This window comes from Coenobita brevimanus, chromosome 21 (genome assembly GCF_032717465.1).
Source record: "Coenobita brevimanus isolate Jiangsu-jjx chromosome 21, ASM3271746v2, whole genome shotgun sequence".
Lineage (NCBI taxonomy): Eukaryota > Metazoa > Arthropoda > Malacostraca > Decapoda > Coenobitidae > Coenobita > Coenobita brevimanus.
This window is the reverse complement of record NC_136974.1, coordinates 37,295,485-37,317,411: the sequence shown is the minus strand read 5'-3', so window position 1 is coordinate 37,317,411 and position 21,927 is coordinate 37,295,485. Positions and strand designations below refer to the sequence as shown.

The window sequence follows — 21,927 nt, the reverse complement described above, 5'->3', positions numbered from 1 at the left end:
CACAACAATCCAGTGGCTTGTCCGAAACTTTTAACAAGGAATTATTTGTGAGTCCTCCTCTATAGGATAGTAGAGAGACATTTTTCTTGTAATAGTCTCACCTTCTGGTTAAATATTTCTTGAATACTTCTATTATATATTGCTTTTCATAGTAACTTTATCGTATCATCATTTCACTGGATGAATCATAACTTGTTCGGAATGGCGTCTTTGGCTTCCTTTGGTATTATCGCATTGGTGGTGCATGAGAACTGTTATACAAAATTTAGCCTACTTTTAACAAATAATTACGTACGCTACTGTGTATTCCATATTACTTTAGAATTGATTAACACAGTTCATCATACTGCTTCAGTTAAAACGAGAAATAGATTATAATATACACTCATATATGCAGATAAACCATAATGCACTAGCGGAATAAGACTCTGTCTCTGAATTGAATTGAAATAATTGTCTTTGTCTCTGATTGAACAAAATAAGTATGCTGATGTTGTGTTATTCATATCAGAGAGGTATATAAGCAGAGACTGTGATATTCTTGTTATTTGCTCTCACTTATATATGCTGCTCTACCTTACTCCACACGCACCTCTCAGGTAACGCCTCTTGAAGTCCTCTGGTAACTCCACATACACCCGAGTAACTCCACATGCACACAAGTAACCCCACATGCACACAAGCAACTCCATATGCACTCAAGTAAATCCACATGTAGTCAGGTAGCTCCACATGCATTCTTCAGGTAACTCCACATGCACTCCTCAGGTAACTCCACATACACTCCTCAAGTAACTCCACATGCTCTTCTGAGTTAACTGTGCACACTCCTCAGAGAACTCCACATGCACTCCGTTCTATGCCATGGACTAATAAACTATGGATAGAGTGAATATGCGTGTACCAACTTAAGAAATAAACAAGTTCACCCTGTTTTTTCCATCATTTTTCGCTGTCCATTTTCTTTATCACTCTTCAACAAATCATGGCCAACTATTATAATTTGGCTTAACCCTTGCCCTTCTTTGCACCCCACCACCCCGCCTCTCTTCTCTTCTCTTCCCCGTCTCATTCTGTCATCAGTCTCACGCTCCCCATCCTAGGCCGGCTTTTGTTTGGATTCCAGTCCATGTTGGTCACACCCGACATGACCAGACTGATCTTGATCGAGCCGCCTGTAACCTCTCCATCCTATCATTTGCCTCCCTGTGTCCAAGGCGACTGTCCCGAGAGAGGGCAAGGAGGACCCGAACCTGCCTATTGATGCTGAACGACCCACCCGCGTCACAATCCAGCACTGTAACAACTATCGTGAGGTGAAGCACATCTACGGCAAGCACTCCATCCTCACCCGCAGTTATGATGTGGCCGTCACCTGTATTCGCCTGGGGTATAGCACCCTGGGGAAATCACCACACCATAGTGCTTTTTATCCTATTTTAGTCCAGATTTTATTCCTTCTGAGGCTTACTTCGCGTAGCTCAAAGGCAGAAAATTTCTAAACAACGATTCAACATCCTTTTCATGGCACTTCCTCTAGCACCATGTTCTAGTATTAATCTATTGTTACAGCTCGGCGTTGAAGATGAAGAGATTTAAATTTTAAGCCGTCATAGTAAAAAGACAGTATAAACGTTCGGTGCCAATCGACATCTGCAGACTCTGTGACGCTCCCACGCCTGACCGATTTTCCCATTACATCGTTACCTGTCCCATCATAGCCCACTTTAGGCCCTCTGGATCGTTATTTCGTGTCCTCTGTCAATACTTTATAACACACCCTGATGGAGTAGGGGACATTCTCATACCGTGGCACCAGTTTCTCTTAGTTTAACTCCATGGCACTCGCTGCTTCATTGTGTTCATCATTGCATTTTAATATTATTCTTGCGCTGTGTGCACGGATTCGCTGTCTTTTTCCTTCATTTTATTTTGCGTACATCTTCTAATCATTGTCCTTGCTGTTTGATAATGCTGCAAAGTAACGAGTAATTCTGTATCTTGTATGTGTCGCTGTATTTATTATCATTATTATTATTATTATTATTATTATTATTATTATCATTTTGTTGTACCCCTGATTGCTTGGCCATCAGACTTCGCGGCATTCATTATTAGTGTAGTCTTCAACCATCTCCCCTTTACTGTTCACTCGTCTTGTTCTTCATATGTGCTCTGGTGTTCTCCACGTGAAAGGGACAGTTCTAAAGACTGCTCAGGAGGAAGTATACTCTCATTTGAACTGTTTAATTGGTGAGATGCAGCAATTTTACCCTGACTTGAACCCTCTTGCTCTCTTTCCTTTGAGTAACTTCACTCGTGTCGCTGTATTTATTATTATTATTATTATTATTATTTTTCACAGTCGTACTCGATCTATAGGGCCAGCCACTTTGTCCTCACGAACTTCCTGTTTCCTGTGGCAGATTTCAAGTGCGGTTCGTAGATCGTTGTATTTCCCGATGCTTTTTCTTCTAACTTTCATCCACACTGTTATTCTTGTCTAATTTAACTGGGAGTAGAAGCTGCTACTCTCTTCTCGCCTTACCCTGGCTTTGATTTTCGTCCTTTTGCAGCTTATATCAGGTGGTTCGACAGAAGAAAAAGACAATGTTGCAGCTCCACATCCTTTCCATAGCACTTCTTCATGAACACCATCTTATTCTAGTGTTAATATACTGTATTGCTCCAACTCGGTACTCAAGATGAAGTGATGACAGTTTTAGACCAAGTTAGAGAGAGAGAGAGAGAGAGAGAGAGAGAGAGACAGACAGACAGACAGACAGACAGAGAATATACTGTTAACGTGTCATATGTAAAAATAAACTGATATGGGCGAGAATATGAGTCATGGAAGGCTTCATCACATGCATTCCCGTCAGCTGTTTGTTTTTACGTGACGGAACACGGCCACTCCCACACTCTGAATACTAAGTTGTGGTTGCGTAAATTTCGATGAGTTTTATTTATGAGACAGGAATGAGTCTCTTAGTTTCTAGCTGAGTCAGCCCTCCCATCATTTAAAGCTTTTAAAGGAGACAGCACCTCCTCCTTAGCTATGTTCATAGGATATTTCACCTCATTTCCTCCTTTAATTTTTATCTTTTTAAACCCATTTATTGCATAACCAGCAAGGAAGGTAATAATAGCCTGACATATTCAGAAATAAATCGGTAAGGAAAAGGCGCTAAGGACCCTTCTTAACCAGAATGTAACGAGCACAGGACTCTGTTGTTCCATCTTGCACGACCCTAACCCATTCACTTGAGCGTTTGTCGTACCTTGTGCTGTGGCCCAAACTCTTCACTTGTGGGAGGTTGCTGGCGAGGGACACCTTCATGTGATGGCACCAATATAGTATGGCGTCGGAGCTGCCTGGTAATACAAACGTCCCTCACTCTCCTCCCTATCCTCCAAAAGAATGATGGTGGACTTCAAAAGGATAGCTTCATTCAGCAGTCCACTGGGTTCACGTTACAGATGAGCCTGGAGCATCAGTAACAACTACTACTACTACTACTACTGCTACTACTACCACTACTACTGTTACTACTACTACTACCTGTGTAAGCTGCTCAGACCTGTTTTTTCGTCGGTTTATTAAGCTTTCTGGCTCCTCTTCCTTGACCCTTTAAATACGGGTGACAAATGTTTACAAATCTTATGCTTGCTGCACCAGGAGTGTCTTATGCAGTTTATGAAAGGTGTCTCGCAGTGAGGGAGTTTATGCTATTACATAACACCTCCATTTTAAAGACTTTTCTAAGCTGAAGAAAATCGTAATGATGCGTTAAGAATAATATGAAAAAGGCATCCTGGGATTCAGAGGGTTAACAATTTGTTTTGTACATTACAAGTATCATTCTCTTGTATGTTATTTAAATCTTTCTTAAATCGATAGTTTCATAAACAACGCATATGAGTACATTTTTTGTTAATTTGTTTTCTTCCCTCTGTTCATCTAAAAAAAAAAAAAAAAAAAATCCTTGGCTGACTAGAACCGGGGCCTCATGACGGATCCAGAGGAGGAGGGGGAGGGAGAGACGTCCAGAGAATCCGCCCCCCCCCCTTTTTGGCAACATTTTTTTTTTCCAGCAACTAGTATACATAATTACTGAATGAAAACTACATTGCATGTTTGAAAATATTGACCTTATTGATAAAGCTTTATAATTTATGACTGGCAAATACATTATATATAATTATTTATTATTGCCGGTGCTGGAGACGGGCGCGTTCTCGCTGTAACATCGATATATCTAGAGTAACTATACTCTTTTTACACTAACTTGATCCAAAATCATCATCTCCCCATCGTGAATGCCGAGTTGTAAGAATATATACACGTACTACCAGAATTTGATATTACGAATTAATGCTATGGAAAGAATTTAGAGCCGTAGTATTGTCTATTCTACCACTAAGCAAAGTAAAATAAGCTGCAAAAAGATGAAAGTCTAGGCCAAGTTAGAGTAAAAACATAGTATAACTAGAGAGGCATTCAGTGGAGCGCATCTCTCCGACAAGAGCAACGTTATTTCCAAACCACTCTTCATAATGGGTTAGATTTTCTCATCACCGATGATGGTTTTGCAAAAAGTGTTTTCCGGATCCAGAATCTGTAATACGATCCTGATCGGTCCCCCAAAGTTAATCGATTGTTCCCTGGGACATGGGCTATCTACCCACCAAGTTTGGTCCACACCTCTCTTTTAGTTTTTGAGTAATCCTGCAAACAAACAAACAACCAGGGGTGAAAACATACTCTCCTTGTTGGAAAGAATTACAGTAAAGTCTCTCAGCTCCCTCTCTGTCCTCCGAAAGGAAGATGGTTGACTGCAAACGAATGGCAGATTTAGTCTACAATCTACATGGTTCACGTTCAGATGAGCTTGGGGCCACAGCATCATTTATTTTTACTATAAAATCTTAAATGCATAACAGTCATCAATAGGTGAGAGAGAGAGAGAGAGAGAGAGAGAGAGAGAGAGAGAGAGAGAGAGAGAGAGGACACTAATAAAACTTAGATCCATGCCTGGCACTAACTACAGTACTATGGTATTACCCAGTCATTTGTACTGATAGGTTCAGCCACGAACAGAAGTTAGTTTACTATCCCACTACTGTGCATCGACTTCTCACGGCGTCGCTTTCCTCCCTGATGCATCATATCAGAAACGTACAGGTCTCTCTCAGTTTAGGAATATTAGCTACCACTGAAAATTGAGAAGTAGCAGAGGGGGGAAACGTGCTCTTTTGCCAGTGCACTTCTTTATCAGTATTTTTTAGTCTTGGGAAGCTTTGTGGTAGCTGCAAGAGACCTCCAACAGACTTGTACGTATGCAGATGCAAACCTCCCCATTCATGACCTGGTTACGTGTTAATCAATAACGTTCAGCCAAGCGCGCTTAACCCTTTCAGTCGCAGGTAGTCCTTTACAGTTTACCCGTATCTTAGCTATCTCCAAATGACTGTATTCAGCCGAGGAGAGACTTTTCGCAGTGGAGAGATTAAAGATCGCCTTCACCTACTCCTTGAATACAAATGATCATTGTTGAGGTGAAAAAAGGAGACTGAACTTTGTTGGAATGAGCTAAATAAAAAAAAAATAATAATTGGACAGAATGGATTGGATTCTACGGCCTCAACATCTTACGAACATGTTTGCAAGGTGTCGAATGCATCACGGGGCCATTGTTGTCAGCCGCTGGCTGACCTTCCTCCTTTAAAAATAAACATTGATTTTTTTTTTTTTTTAAGCCCAAGTAGCAATCTATGTTTAAGCCTTAGTAAGTTATATTTTCAAGTGAAGTTGTTGTTTGTGTCACTTGACGTTAATGCATGAAACGGCCTGAATAATAGCTGTCCTTTTAATATTAGATCATATTTATTTTTATTTTTTTCCAGAGTCACAGTTCTTTGGGTCTTATTTTTCTCGTACACTCTGACCCCTAGTTCATTGTCACTCCTTACCCTATAAAACCAGCCGCTCCCCGCTCTCTCACACCAACCTAGACCTTCCTGTGCTCTCCTTGTCCTCCTGACCCTCAACTTGACCGACCCTCCCTGCCCTCCCTCCACCCTCCCAGATTTAGAGCTTGCTGTCATCCTTTTTTTTTTTTCCACCCCAGCCACCTCGCCCTCCTCGACGGAAATCAATTCAATCCTTAACGTGACAAAATGGATGAGGAAGAGACCGAGAACGTACCGACCCGGCAAGTTTCAGTTTGATGATTTAGTCGCTAATTAAAATGCAGGTAACTGTTTCATCGTATGCAAACAATTCCCAACAGTTTTGTATTAGAACCACATAATGTCTGGTGTAACTCAATACGAGAAGCTTAAAATATCTATGAACAGAGCTATAAAGTTGCTAAAGTTACCCCTCATATTGCAACCGGATGTTACCTACAATTCTCTTCTTTGTATAAATGTACTACTTTCAAGGCTACATAGATGGAAATGTGGAAATATACTCTTGAGGATGAGGGAATATTGATTTATTTTCTCTTAGAGGACTTGTCCGCAAATATGCGGCACTAGGTTATTCATACACTATTAATTTCCCACTACGCTACACTGCACAGGTGTGCAGGGTTTCACTTACTGGTGTAACTAGTTTAACTCAGAGCATTATTAGTTGGCAGCAAGCCAAAGGCAATACCATGATGCTGTTGAGATAAAAGCTGAGCCATGTAATACAAAAATATGTATTATACTGTCATTAGTTTAGTGGCACCCGGAGCACCTCCCCTTCCTCGTGCCACCACCACAGTCCGGCTTATCCCGCAACACACTCTTCCCAACACTACCACAAACCCATGACTTTATTACGCTTAGATTTCACTTGTAACTTCTTATAACTTGCAAGTATTTTAATCGTATAGGCAAACTTAATAAGAATAATGAGATATAAAGCAACAGGAATGTTGTTGTCATGTAATATTTACATGAGTTGCAGGGACAGCCACAGGCACCAGCTGATCGCTACTCTCCACTGTAACTTTCATTAATTATCAATGAAACTCGGTAAGAATCCTATGAATAACTGTTGCAATGCCAATATGTTGGCTAATTTGCCGTAAATGAGTCAAATTTTAATTGTAATATGTGTAACAAAATATAAAACTGTCAGTAACACGGCAATGTTGTGCCGCCGTGACGTCACATTTGTTTATCGAGAGCCTTGGGAGGATGGCGAGTGAGGTGGTGAGTGTTCCCTGCCTTTTCGCACTTTTACCATGTTTCTAGGAATTTTTGTGAGTTCTCGTATGTGAACGGAAGTGTGTGAATAGCCAAGGAAGCTATAGGGATACTTTACAAGAGAGTTTCCATTTAAAATAAGGGATAAAATTGTTGTTGAAAAGGTGCCAGTGCGGGATGGTGACGTCAGGTCGTGTGAGTGAAGAGAGCAAGAGAGAGAAGAGTTGCTCTCTAGCCGTTTACCCGCAATTTATGCTATCAGTGGAATACCTATTGACGAATAAAATGGCGTGAGGAAACGATATGGTTTTCGATGTTCCGCCAAGAGGCAAGGGGCTGAAGCCGATAGGGGGAAGATGTAGGAAAAGAGGGCGAGAGGTGCAGGTTCCGTGGTCGATGGGACTGTGAGGCAATCCAAGCTGACCTTGACAGCCCACTAAGCAGGCAACAGCGACGGCTAGCTTGCTCATGTTCCTGCTCCCTCATGCAGGCTCGGTTGACCCCCACACCTCTCCTCCCGACACTCACCTTCCTCTCACACCTACACCATTTCCTCACCTGGCCTCAGTAGGAATCAATACTGACATGACCTTGAAATAGATTGCAGCATTTCTTCCTCCTGGGGATGATGTTGCAGTTGTAAGGGTTGATGTAGGCCTGGGTTAGTCCTGGCTGATCACATTGGATGAGCTAGTTGGTAGGCTAGTTGGGGAGTTGGTCAGTTTCTGCTCACACATCTTCCATGTAGTTGTTCTGTTTCATTTTCTTATGTTTCAGTGTTTTGATAATGTTTTTCCAACTCCTCTTCATTATTACATCACAGAAGCAATGGGAAGTGATTAATTTTCATTAATGGTGTTAACTGGCAGTGCTGATCAGACTAGAGGTTAGGTGAGAACAGAGTCCATGAGTGCCTGTACACAGTGAAAAGTAACATCATATTCTTTCAAACCTTTTCTTATCTCACAGCAAATCTGTACTCATTTATCATTGTAAATGAATGCCCTGTTATTAGCCTCCTTTCAATCTTTGTATTACTTTCATGTTGGGTGGAGAGTTGCCACTTAGTCTTAGATCATTTTTCCTTGAAGGGGATTCTGGGTAGCTGAATTATTGATTTACAAGAGAACTGATACAAACATTTAAGTAGTGTGCTGTGTTTGGGATGTTTGTTTATATTGGAGGTGATAAGATGGGGTTGGTATATATTGTTGTGTACTTGACCTTCTAACAGAATTAAAGTTCTTACTGACATTTTTAGGCTATTATAGCTTAAACTGAAGGGGTACAAATATATCATTCAGCATTGTAGTGAGTGCTTAATCAGTCGTTCCACAGAACAATAACTTAAACTGTGGTAGTGTTATATAAGAAGTATTAACAGACCACAGTATTACATAACTTGGTGGAGGGGGATGTATGGATCAACTGGACACGAGTGAGGAGAAATAATGACATTGTGCACCTAGTTTTAAAGTAACTGTACTATATATATATATATATATATATATATATATATATATAGATAGATAGAGAGATAGATATAGATAGATAGATATGTAGATATGGTGTACATATGTTACAGGGAATTTGTGTAATCAGTGATTTCATGAAATCCTTAGGGAATTTGTGAAATGAGTTTGAATTAGGATGGGTTAATTAAGGTTAGGTTAATTTAGGCTGGGATAATCTAGGTTAAGTTTAGGTTAGGCTAGGTAAGTTATGTTAGTTTGGGTTAATTTATATGAATGTTTAGTTATGTTAAGCATTCTTATAAATTAACCTAACCTAACCTAACCTAAACTTAACCTAGATTATCCCAGCCTAACTTAACTGCAGCCTAAGTTAACCTGACCTTAACCCGTTAACTGCTCTATTCAGCCTGGGCTGTTCCGAATGCGACTGCTCAATACAGCCTTGGCTGCGCAGGTGAATTTCGAATATAGTGCCATGGTGACCAAGGCCAACCCATGCAAGCATGTTTGAGCCTTCAAATCCAAAACCAAAACTGAAAAAGAAATTCCAATAGGGAATCAAACACTTCGATGTTCATCCATGGCATTACCAAGGTTAATATTGAGCTAATATTACTTTACTATATATTTTGCATGTGTTCTCTCAATTCTTAAGACAAAATTTGGCCTTTGGGAAGTTTCATTTTTACCCCTATGTCTGCGCACCACAGACACCTCCAAAAAACTGCCATGCGCAGTTAACAGGTGTAATTACCGGTAACCCATCCGCATTTGAATTCATTTAATGAATTCCCTAGGGATTTCATGAAATCACTGATTACACAAATTCCCTGTAACAGTTACAAACCTACACAGGCTCAATCTGATTGGAGCACCTTAATTATCCACTAAACCACCAGGTGCCATAATTTGGTTATATGGTTACCACCCAGCCTAGTAAATGGTTTCCTGGTGTACAGGAAACCATTTGGCATGTCACTCAGTGTAGAGTTACCCATAGGCAGAAGGAAGAGGAAAGAATGAGGGAAAGAAAGACAGAAGAGGGAGTGTAAAGTCACCTGGAGGCAGAAGAAAGAGGAAAAAGTGAAGGAAAGAAAGACAGAAGAGCAACGATGGAAGAGAGGAAAGGGCAGACACCCAAAGCAGCAGTACATCAAGCCAGTGGATGGTGAGCACCCCCACCTACCACTAGCTATGGAACTATAACAGGCAATTTTCCTGCCTGCTATATGTAGAGATGGAGGGATGGGTTGGAGAGATATGAGAAAATGGGGTGTGCGGTGGGGAAAGGGCAGTCTAATGACAGAGAACAAGATAACATGGAGGGAATTTATTTCTGGTCACCCCTTATGGGAGTAAGTTGTTTAGTGATAGATAGTTCTGGCTCATGTATTTTTAACTGAATATCACGTTGAAAGTTGTGTATTGCTTTTTTTTTTTTTTTCAAAGGTACACTTATTGGTTGTAAATTACATGATACAACACCTGTCCAAGTAGAAACTCGTGCTCAAACCAAACACAGTTGGTCATAGAAGGTAACTTACAAAACCTTTTGGGGTGTCAAAGCATTCTTATCCTAGCAGTTTTGCAGGTGTGAAAATGTAACGTAAATCATACTGCCCTTGATGAAGATATTACCGGGTATGTGTTTAATGAATGTTGCTTCATCAGTTTAATAAAGTGTGGTCACTAGAATTTAGCAAAACTGAACTTTGTTCTTTATGAACATTTTCACATCCTTCAAATATTTGTAGAGTTCAGTAGTGTGGTCAGTTAGTACAGTATTATTGTTTCACCATTCACTTCCCAGCACCACACAGAATGCCTCAGCAACATCACTTCTTGTATACCCAGCATGACACTTCACATATTCCAACTACAGTACAGCCATGCAAAACCTCCAGACAAGCAGTATCATTCATGAACCTCAGACAGATATGCATCCCCAGAAAACCACTTTTCCCAGACACACATGAGTGCACCTAGCTGGACTATGAAATGACCATCACTCTTTACTGTGTCTGCTGTTGTTCCAGGCTCTTCAGGATGTGCACCCAGTGGACTGCAGGATGAAGTTGTCTTTCTCCTGCAGTCCACCAATTTCCTTCTATGGGACAGGGAGGGAGTTAAGGGATGTTTGTATAACTTCCATCCAGTTACACTGTTGCCACCATGTGAATGTATCTTTTTACACAAACTGTTCCTTATGTCCTCTGTATAATGCAGCCATCCACATCACAGAACTCTTGCTCACCTCATGCACCTCACCATCACAACAAAGACAGCCCTTTAACATACACACGAACTCTGGGAGCACCCAACTAAAGTGACTGATTTCCTTCGGTCCACTGGGTTCATGCACAGATAAACTTGGCACCTCAGCAGCTGCAGGAACATAATATTTATATTGCTTACTAATGTGAGAGTAATTAGTGCTGCTGTACTACAAATATTGTAGTTAGGGGAGAGAATGTTATGGAATCAGTTGCAGTGTTATCTAACCCACAGCAGTTTTTATTTCACATAGTCTCATTAATGTGGTTAACAAAAGCAAACATACCAAAAATAATCGACCATAATCAGCATATCAGGCCCTCCAATATTTACCTTTTAACATGCACAGATAACACTACGAGGGTCTCATCATCCACACCCACCTCTCTCACATGTGCTCTTATAGCCCCTGATACTGAGGGCCAGATAATGAATGGTAAAAGCTGTGTGTTGTGTAGCTGGATGTGCCTTATACACCAGTCCCTGACTTTGTCTTATTTATTTATTTATTTATTTTTTGCACAGTACCAAATTTTTTCAGTTTGATAGTTTTTTCTGCTCTTGCTAACAGTTTTATTCAGCTTATGGGAGACCCTTTGTTTTGCTGAAATGTATACGGAAAACTTCCACTTAACCCCCATCCCTCTTGATAGGTGAGATATTTCATCTTCAGAGTCCAGTTCTGGCTCACACTGTATTGAATGATTATTTTTCAGTGTTTACTTCACTGAATCTCCATTTAATCTGCCATGATTAAAATACTTGAAGAATACTTCAGTCACCTGAAAGTAAATATCCTGACTGACCAGAGTAAAACCCTTTGTGTTTTTGTTGTCCTTTTAGGTTAATAACCCTTCAGGAGCAGAATGGTTCCTCCCAGAATAGACTAGTCTGAATACAAATCTTAAGTATTCCAGTCATTATGTAGGGATTAATTGAGTTATGTTTTTAATGCTGTTGTAGCAGAGTGCTTCTCTCACCCATAAAATTGTTTGGTGGTTGCTTGAATAAAACAAAAGTTTCCTAGATGTCTTTTTTTTTTTTTGAGCTAGGGTTTAACCATTTAAAGGCAGGAATCTACTTTTAGCTAATGAAAGTAGTCTGTCATTAACCAGAGTAGCATCTTGCAGTCAGTTTTTACCTGGCAGAACTGGACCTCACCCATGGCTTGAATACTTTGATATGTTTTCATGAAATTCAGTGTGCTTTAGTTATTAGGGAGGAATGGTTTTCCATGGTTGCTGTAAAGCTAAATAAGTTGATGACAACTGCTACAGCAGCCTAAGTGAAAACTGCTATACTTAATATGGAGGTTACTTCAGAAACCTTTATTAAATTTGTTAATATAACACAAATCATTCGTATTGTATCAAATTTGTAATGAAATAATGTACCTGTATGTGGTACACTGCTGCCAAACGGTACTCCCAGAACAGAAGGTTTGCAGTGATTGCTGTTGTTTGTTGCCCCCACCTTCTCTCTCTCTCTCTCTCTCTCGGCTGAAGTAGTTAGCTAAAAACTATATATACTGGCATACTGTATATATGGAGAATTACTTTCAGATTTAATCTTTTGATTCAGGATGTGAATATGGAAAAAGTAAAGATGCCTTTTGAAGGCAGTTTATGTTTATTTAGATGTATGAGTTGCAAGAGTACATTTGCAGTTTATTGCATAATTTGATTCACTGTAGTGAAGAATAATACTGTCGATTACCGGTATCTTTAATGCTGGTTAATTGAAGGATTTTTTGTTCAGTATTTTTTTTTTTGTATAAAAACAATTAATATCTAGCATTATAAATACAGGACAGTATATTATATTAATTTCAGTCAGACTTTGTGACTCAGCATACAGTAGAAATATACTTCATTACTCTCCTGTTTACTTGTTGACTGCTCATTAGATTTTTAATGGTTATGGAATACAGTGTTTAATTTAGTCTGTGCAGTTTATATACCAGTACTGCAATACAGTTGAACACATACAATGTGGAATCTACACAATTTGTTAGTCCCCATAACTGACAAGGATTTTTGTGAGAAATGGATTCTGAATTCTATGTATCTATCTATCTATTGCCAGACGCCTTAATCCCGTACGGGGTGGCCATAAACAAATCGCCTCCACGTCGCCCTGTCCCCCACCATTTCACTGCCCAGATCCCAACTCACACCCCCCTGTCTCATATACCTCGCCACTCCATCCCTCCATCTCATCCTTTGCCTCCCCCTCTCTCTCCCCCCCCTCCACCTCACTCACATACACTCTCCTCATCAGTCTCTCACCCTCCATGCTCTCCACATGGCCAAACCACCTCATTGTGTTCCTCCTAACGCTTCCTATCACATCCACATCCACACCACAATGCTTCTTTATATTTTTGAATTGCTTCTGAATATTCTTTCTGATGATTCATACATAGCATTTTTCATGTTAGTACAGTAGTTAGTGGTATTTGTACACTACAGTTTTTGTGGTACTGTATCTGTATTTGTACACTAAACCCTCATTTTAAGTAATCTAGTTTGAGTAATTTTTGCTGTTAAGTCCACAGTACTGTACAGAAAAATTGCTTATTAAAGCTCCATTGCTGCCTGTAAAGCTGATTTGCTAACATTCCAGTTTACAGTATTATTTTTATTGGAAAAAATTTATATTTTGGAACACATCCAGTAGTTATAACAATCTGTGATATTTGGAACACATCACATAGTTATAGTGAGTACTGACAGTACTATACGTAATGTTGTATAGTACTGTAACATGGATGATAACAGTGTCACTGATTTCTTGACCTAAATAGTGTACAGTTGTGTTTGATAATGGAAGTTTATACTCACACTTATCTGGCTCTTAGATAATGTAAACACTGAAGTGTCAAGCTCATCACTGTCTTCTCTTTAGTTTTTCTTTCTTTGTATGCTTCCTGTTATGCGAACAGATTTTAGGCTGTTTGCACATTGCCTATCTTTATCAGCAGCTAGACTTAATCTCAGATGGAATTGCCTCTGACAAAGGTGTCTAGCTATAGACAGATACTGTAGATAGATAGATAGATAAATTACTGTATGTAAATTGCACAGGCTCTAGTAGCATCGTAGAAAGCATACTTGGAAAGAGAAGACAGTGATGAGCCCAGCATCTTGGTATTTGCACTGCAGACATCATTTATTCTTGTTTAACCCGGATTGTCAGTGACGTGAAGAAATTACTGTACCAGTGAACATGTTGAATACATGTCGTACACAGTGTTCATTGAAAGAGTTACGAAAAGGACTGGTTATATTGCGTGTATTATTATGTACAGTACATGACTGCTACTGTTCATCATGATCATGATCGTCATCATCATCTTTTGAGTCTCAGCCTTATTTCTGAGCAGCATAGGCAGTGGGTGCAATCCAGGAACAGGAAGTGTTGAACTTAAAAGTAGGAGAAATATCATCAGTGTCCAATGGCCATATGCCTTTTCACTCATTGTTCAGAACTTCAAAAATCTTGGCTTCATTCTGCAGGCATACTTCTTTCAACAGTGTTCCTCATATTTTGTAAAGAATAGGATTATGAGTTTAGCATGAAAAGCAGTCTTACCCTCACATGTATTTGTATCCTAATTGTAATGGGAAAAATATCTTTTATGAAGTACTGTACTGTACTCTACTGTGATCATGGTTCTTAGTGAAAATACTCATCATTAACACTTTCACTTATGGCCAGCTGTATCATTTACATTTCCATAAACTCACAAATTCCACAACAAACTATACCAAGGAGAGGAAAGAATTTGAATCATACATATATTGTATAGCACACTCCAGGTTTTCAGCATACCTAACCTACGCAGTGTTGTTATTATAGGCAGACCACGAAACAGGTCAGTGTTCGGAGTTGTAACCCTGCAAACACTGTAAAATTGTCCTCAGTCCTGATGAAAAATTCATGCATCAGTGTGTTCATGAGGCCGAATTTCTTAACTCATTTATGTATTGTTGGTATACGTTTAAACAGGCATTTGAAAGTCTTATTTCCAAACTGAAGAAAACCACTTTCATTTCCTAGTGGCTTGAAGCAAGAGGAAATACAGGCAGTTTTTATAAGTCAGTGGTGGGCTCCAAAATATCACAAATATTTCTCTATAATTGGTAGTATTGGTAGTACAGTAAACCCTTTCTACACAGAATCCTCTTTCAAGGAATTTCGGTTTAACGACCACCATGAGCTTGGTGAACATTATGTTCATTGAATAAATTTTCGTTCGGTAAAAGAATGGACACGACCAGCATGGCGTCCCTACACATGCACACACACATATCTGCGCCCCCCCGTATCCTGCAGAATGCCACATCAGCCTGTGGGTGACCAGCATCATGAGAGGAGCCCTAAGTAGAGCATTTATTGAGAAAAATGCCATTTAGACCTACCTGTTAGAGGGAGAGGGAGGGGGAGACCAAGGATGAGGTAGAGGGTTGGAGTTGAGAGGTACTGGTATATGAGGGAGGGGGAGACCAAGGATGAGGTGGAGGGATGGAGTTGAGAGGTATATGAGGGAGGGGGGAGTGAGTTGGGGGAAGGGCAGTCAAATGGTGGGTGACAGAGCGACTTGGAGGCGTTTTGTCTGCGACCATCCTTTGTGGGATTAGGGCATCGGGCTACAGATAGATAGAGAGATAGATAGATAGATAATTGAGCTGAACATGAGTGCTGTCATGGTTTGATCTGATAGTGTGGTTATAGTGTAAGTGTTTACGTATCCAATTCACTGGGTCAAACCCTATTACTGTACTTGTTATGCTTGGTCAGGCAGTCAGTCTTATTGCCCACCTGTGTTTGGTTGTTGCTGGGGCAGTGTTGTATCTAAATCAGTGAGTGACTGCTTTAAGTCTGCGTCTTCCTGCGTACCGGTACTCATTTATACAACCGTTTACTCTGAATGTCTCTATTCTTTTTTTCTTTTTTTTTTAATGGTTTTTCCTTTATTTTTATTTTATTTATTTTATTATTTTTGTCATTCTACCAGATGATTTTATGTAGCTTTGGGGTGACATCGGTGAACTATGTTGTGTCAGGTGCTTCTAATCTTTGTAGTTTGATCACGTTGTGGCACCTTTATGTGTATGTTTTTTCTTTATGCTTGCTACATCTACATTATTTTAGTTAGAATAGGGACTATGACTCTCTACTGAATGAGGTAGCATCAGCTGTAGTTACCCCATGCAGCTCAATTACATCTTGTACTTTTTCTTTCTTTTTTTCCCTCATTAGTACTGTAATAGATAATGAGTAAGGCATATTGTAGCGAAGGTGTTAAGAGAGAGAACCTGATATTTGCAATGCTTGGACAGGCAGCCTGTCATATGGTCCTCCTGTATTTGGTTGTTGCTGGGGCCAGGGAACATTGTCTTGTAATGAAGAGGTTTGAAGCAGTGTTATTTAGCTCCTTTGGTATGAGTGTTCATGTTTTGTTTTTACTGCTGCCAGACTAAAGGGTATTTTATTCACCTGAAGGAAGAAATCAAGTTATGGTGTTGTAGTACTGCTGTAGGGACTAATAGTGTAGAATGGAGTAGGCTGTCACATATTACACATACAGTAATTTGTGTTAACCCTTTAGAGGGATTAGCCTCACTTGGGTATTTTATTCAGTCAACCACCAAATGATTTTATTGAGCTGGGTAAAACCTGTCCTTTAACCTATTAAGCCTGGGATTTTTTTTTTTTTTCCCATAAATTTTTTTCAACATAGGACTTTTTTTTTTTTTTTTTTTTTTTTTTTTTTTTTTTCAGGTGTTAGATACAGCTACTGTATAATTTACATTTTCTGTATGAGAGGTCTTTCCTAAGGTGAATAAAATCATCTGGTAGCAGCAAGAATAAGCTAGCAAGGAAGCTGCCTGATTCAGGAAGTTTAACCTTCAGTCTGATGATGTGTTTAATTACAGTATCTTCAGGGCTACTGTTACATGATTTTCTTGAGTTAACGAGAGCCCTGTAGCAGTGAAGGAAATTATTGAAGGCTGTATCTAACCCCACCAGTTTGAAAAGTCTCAGGTTGAATGAAACTCTCTGGAGACTGCTGGGATAAAATATGCAAGGCATCTTGAAGGGGTTAAACAGTACAAGTTAGAGTTAACTCTAGAGGGCCGTGGCCTCACTTAGATTTATTGTGGTTTTGTGTAGATGAGCTTGGCCCCGTCAGTCAGACATATATTATTATTGCCATCTCCACATAATTATAGTCATCTTAAGAGAGCCTGTTGATAATGAAGGGGTTAATGAAGGCTGAAAATGTTTATCCCTATGGTACTTGAGTAACATTGAGTGATAGTAGAATAAACTAAAGGAAGATGTCTACCTAGTTAGAACCTTTATCTCTGAGAGGAAACCCTTCCCCATTATAGGTTAATGTATTGTGAGATGTAACAGATAGTCAGAGCAGTGATCTGTGGTGAGGAATGTGAAGATAACTGTATACAGTAATATTTTAATGCTTTCGAGTAAGGCTTAATAATGTTTGAATAGTGCTTGGACAGAAGTCACAACTAAGGACAGTAGAGATATCTTGTGGGTTAGGTAATCTTATCAGCTGAATTTATGTCAAGAGAATAGGGTGGAGGCAGACTTAATGTGAGCAGTAAGAGGAAATGTAAAAACTAGTGAGGTTTCTCGGATATGTGCAGTGTGTGAAAAATGAAAGTTAAATAGAGCTTAAGGGAGTTAAGTTTTTAGGAGAACTTAGCAAATTGGTTGAAGGAATAAATTGAGGGAATAGTTGTTGGATGGCAACCAAGCTTGATGGTGACAAACTTTTGTTTATCATGTGTCCGTCTTGGTGTCTTTAGGGATCTGCAAGTACAGCATTGTACAAATCCTTGGTACGTGTTGTCTTTTGTGGCACTTGTTTTTGCCATTAAGATCACATTACATTTCATAAAAATTGCCTGTTAACCCTCTCATTGTCAGGACAACTGTAATATTCTGTTGTAGCAAATAGTACTTTATTCAGTTGAAGGAAGAATATAGTATAGGAACCTGAGAGTTTCAGCATCATCACCATTAGCCCTCTTATAGAAGTTACTACTGTATACCAGTAGTATTCCATTTTGGTGTACTCCAGGTGATTTGATAGAGCTGAGAGTGAGTTGTATTGTTACAGTATCTGTAAAGCTAATATGCCAGTTTTTGCCAGTTTACATTACCAGTTACTGTATACGGAAGAAGTTGCAATATTTGGAAAACTTTTTGATGTGTTATGAGGACTTCCAGTACAGGTTACCTTTAAGTAGGCATTCTCTGTGCATGTGCAACTGCAATTAGGGAAAAGGTTTAAACACATGCTTATCATTATGCTGTTTAATCCAGTACAGTAATTATGAAAGAAGTGAAGGTTAATAATGAAGCCCAGTGACTGCCATTTTTCCTTTTCATGCTGATACTGTGTATCCCTAGTAAGAACTGTAATTTTTTCCATTTTATTGGCTTCTGCTTTAACAAAGAACATGAATCACATCAGTATGGCTCAACCCATCTTACTGTATCCTGTCTTGAGTTTTTTTTTTTTTCCTCTCAATCTTTATGGTTTGCCCCTTCTGGCTGTTGCCAAAAAAACATATTTTGAATGGGTTGAATGTGATTTCTGATTCACCATCAATATACTAGTGGCTGTTTAAAGAAAGTCAGGATGATGATGCTGTTGAAGGTTCTCTGAGTTTTATGATAAATGAAAAAAGGATGGTAGTCATGATGGTGATGTTGATGATGTACAGTAAAATGAAGGGTAAATGAAAAGGCAGAGGTTGTTGGGTGACACAGAGTTTCATAGTGCGTCGTTGAGGTGATAAGAAGATAAGAGTTAGGTGTGTGTGTGTGTGTATGTCTTATCAGGAAGGACTGAAAGAGCACTCTTGTGTGTTTATGCTTACCTTTTATGGAGATTCATTATGAAGTATAAAGCTCTTGCCACATCCCTTTTTTGGACGTTCCTTTTTGCTGTTAAGTTCTGCTGAAAATAGCAGAAAAATTGCCTGATAGATTTCTTATTTTTAGTCCTGCTATCTGCATTTCAAGACAATTGTATACTGCATATTGCACGATAGACCTTTCAGCTAGAGGGGTTAAATATAGCCTTCATTATCCACTTCATCACTAGACATCCTTCTTCAGGACAGAAAAATCATCTGATGGTATAAGCTATCTGTCCATCTACAGCCAAATGCCATATTACTGCACTTGTTATTTATTCATTTATTTATTTATTGTCTTACAATACTGTGTTTATTTATTAATGTTTGCAGTTTCCAGGTGATTGCTCTCACCTTTGGGTATACTTTTTTTTTTTTTTAACTACTAAGGGTAGGTGTCGCCTCCCTTAACACCTTCAATACTAAGTGCTCTCGTAAATGAAACAAAATTTGCATGGTAACGGAAAAGAAAAATGACATCCGTACTGAAAGGGTTAATTTCTCAACTACAGTAGTCTATCCATCTATCTATAGCCAGACACCATAATCCCATAAAGGGTGGCCATTTGTCTTTGAGTTAGGTGCTGTTCAGGGAGGAATGCAAACTCTCCACCAACCCACTTGTTGACACGCAGGGAACATGTATGGGTTTGTTACATGGTTACCACTGAGCGTTGTAAATGGTTTCCTGTCTTAGGAAACCATTAGGCTTGTCACTCAATGTAAAGCCACCTGAAAAGGAAAGAAGAGTAATAAAAAGTGACAGGAAAGATGGGAGAAATAGGAAGAGAGGAGGGCAGAAACAGAAAAAGAATGAAGATGATGTACGCAGCATTACATTAGGTGAGTGGATGATGGTTGCCACCACCTACCACCATGATGGTAGAGAGAAAGAATAAAAAGTGTCTTACCAGACTGAAAGACTCATGTCTCTCGTAAATTACGATGAAATTACCTATTGAAGTTCCATTGTTACCAGTGGAGCTGCATTATCAGTTCCAACACTTTACAGCTCTTTCAGTATTGATAATGTTGTACTCTTGTTTGAAATGTCTCCCAGACTGCCTGTATATTTACATTTTTGTGTTCACTAATCCACGCAGAAATGAAGCATCAGTAATAGTGGAGGGGGTAATTGAAGATGATTTTTTTTTTTTTTTTCTGCTGTACCGGTACTCTGATTTGATTCTTTTCTTGAAAAATATTGAAGAACTGTGTCGTAGAGTGACTCACCCCATAACCAAATTGTGATCCTGTTAGTGTGAAGCTGTGATCAGGATTTTTTTTTTACAGTATTCCATTGAAACTTTTGTGGATGTGTGTTTTAACATTTCATTTCTTTTTTCCTTTTGTGAAGCAAATGAAACTGGTTGATAAAAGGGTAGAAGACTGAGTGCTTTGATGGTATAGACATATAGAAAATGACTGTAATTAGGGTGGTAAAAAAGGTACCCTACAGTATACCATGTGAGTTTGAAGGTGGGAGGAGGCATGGTGAATCAAGGGGATGGATGGGTACAGTAAATGAGTACAGGTATTGCTTATGAGAAAGTTAAACATGTAAGTTGAGAAAATATGAAATGACCAGAGAGATCTGAATGGATAAATGGAACATGTATAGTAATGCACAAAAGAAGAGTGAGCACAATTTTTGACATGGTATTTGGCAGTGATTTCATCCAGTGTTTGTGAAGTAAAGAAAGTAAAGAAATAAAGAAAATATACAATATATGAGTACTGTATGTGCAGATTGTTTTAAATATTAGGTTAAGCTAGGATTTCTAATGCTTGAATGATGTGTGAATGATTGTGTGACTTATTTTCCAGGGCATAATGTTTGATAGTTGTATGGTACTGCTGCAATTTGTCTTTCATTTCTTATGGGTCTTACCTTATAACATTTCTCATATGCAAATTAAGGTGGTGGTTGTTGAGTTATCCCGGTCTCTGTGGCTGAGCAGACCTACTGACCACAGGCAAGCATGTAGTTAATTGATATTCTTTTGTGGCTGACGGCATCTTGCTGTGGAAAGGTGTGGAGAAGAGTATGGAGTTTAATTCCTAGTGGGTTTCCGCATTTGCCTCACTCCACCCAGTTAACAAGTTAACTGTGTCACCATAGTAGGCACCACTTCACTCCATATTTGGTTATATGGTTACCACCCAGCACTGTAAATGGTTTCCTGGATTACAGGAAACCATCAGGCTAGTCACTCAGTGTAGATCTACCTGAAGTGGAATAGAAGAGTAATAAAAAGTGACAGGATGAATGGTAGATATAGTGAGAGAGGAGGGCAAATACAGGAAAAGAATAATAAAGGTGAAGACGTAGGTAGCACTATATCAAGTGAGTGGATGATGGTTGTCATCATCTACCACCTGCAAATTAAAGTTGGGAAGATGATGATGATGATATGATGGTGATGATGATGATGATGATGATGATGTGAAGTTTTGTATTCACATCGACTTCTTGATTAAGTACACATACGTGGGGTAGCATGGTCAGATAAAGCTGTCCTAATTTTCTAAAGTTTGAATGAAAGAGGTATCTGAAGATTTTTCTTCCATGTACAATATATGCATCCAGGGATGTTGTGTGCTATTGCGTAAATGATCTAGAGCTCCAGTAGCCCAGTCTTGGTCCCAATTACTGTACAACCTGCGCCCAAAAGGAATAACATGGAATTGGCTTTGTTTGTGTGTGTGTGTGTGTTTCTACTATTTTATAAGGTACATATTTGTTACCTTCTAATACTGCGCAGATAGTATGAAATAACATCATATATGCATTTATCTTGACTGTACAGTATGTGCCCTGAGGAGGTAAGAAAGGTACAGTGTGTGTGTGTGTGTGTGTGTGTGTGGAGGGGGGTGTCCCAGCATTTATCAGTCTTGCTCTTGCACAAAGAGTGAGTTGGGGTAATTGCTGGTGTGTGTATGGGAGGGGGAAGGTTTCAGTAATCTCTCAGTTGTGTATGGACATTAAGTCTGAAGCTGGTCCTACTGCTCAG

The 21,927-nt window shown here is 39.3% G+C and overlaps 1 protein-coding gene across 1 annotated transcript in view; it reads left to right on the top strand.

Annotated features, from left to right (window-relative positions):
* The first annotated feature begins 7,194 nt into the window (after positions 1–7,194).
* LOC145392215 (uncharacterized) overlaps positions 7,195–21,927 on the top strand; it is a 103,453-nt gene continuing 88,720 nt past the window's right edge. Inside the window, exon 1 of the mRNA XM_080266667.1 lies at positions 7,195–7,209. Within this exon, the coding sequence (XP_080122793.1) occupies positions 7,195–7,209 (15 nt within the window). The remainder of the gene's footprint in view (positions 7,210–21,927) is intronic.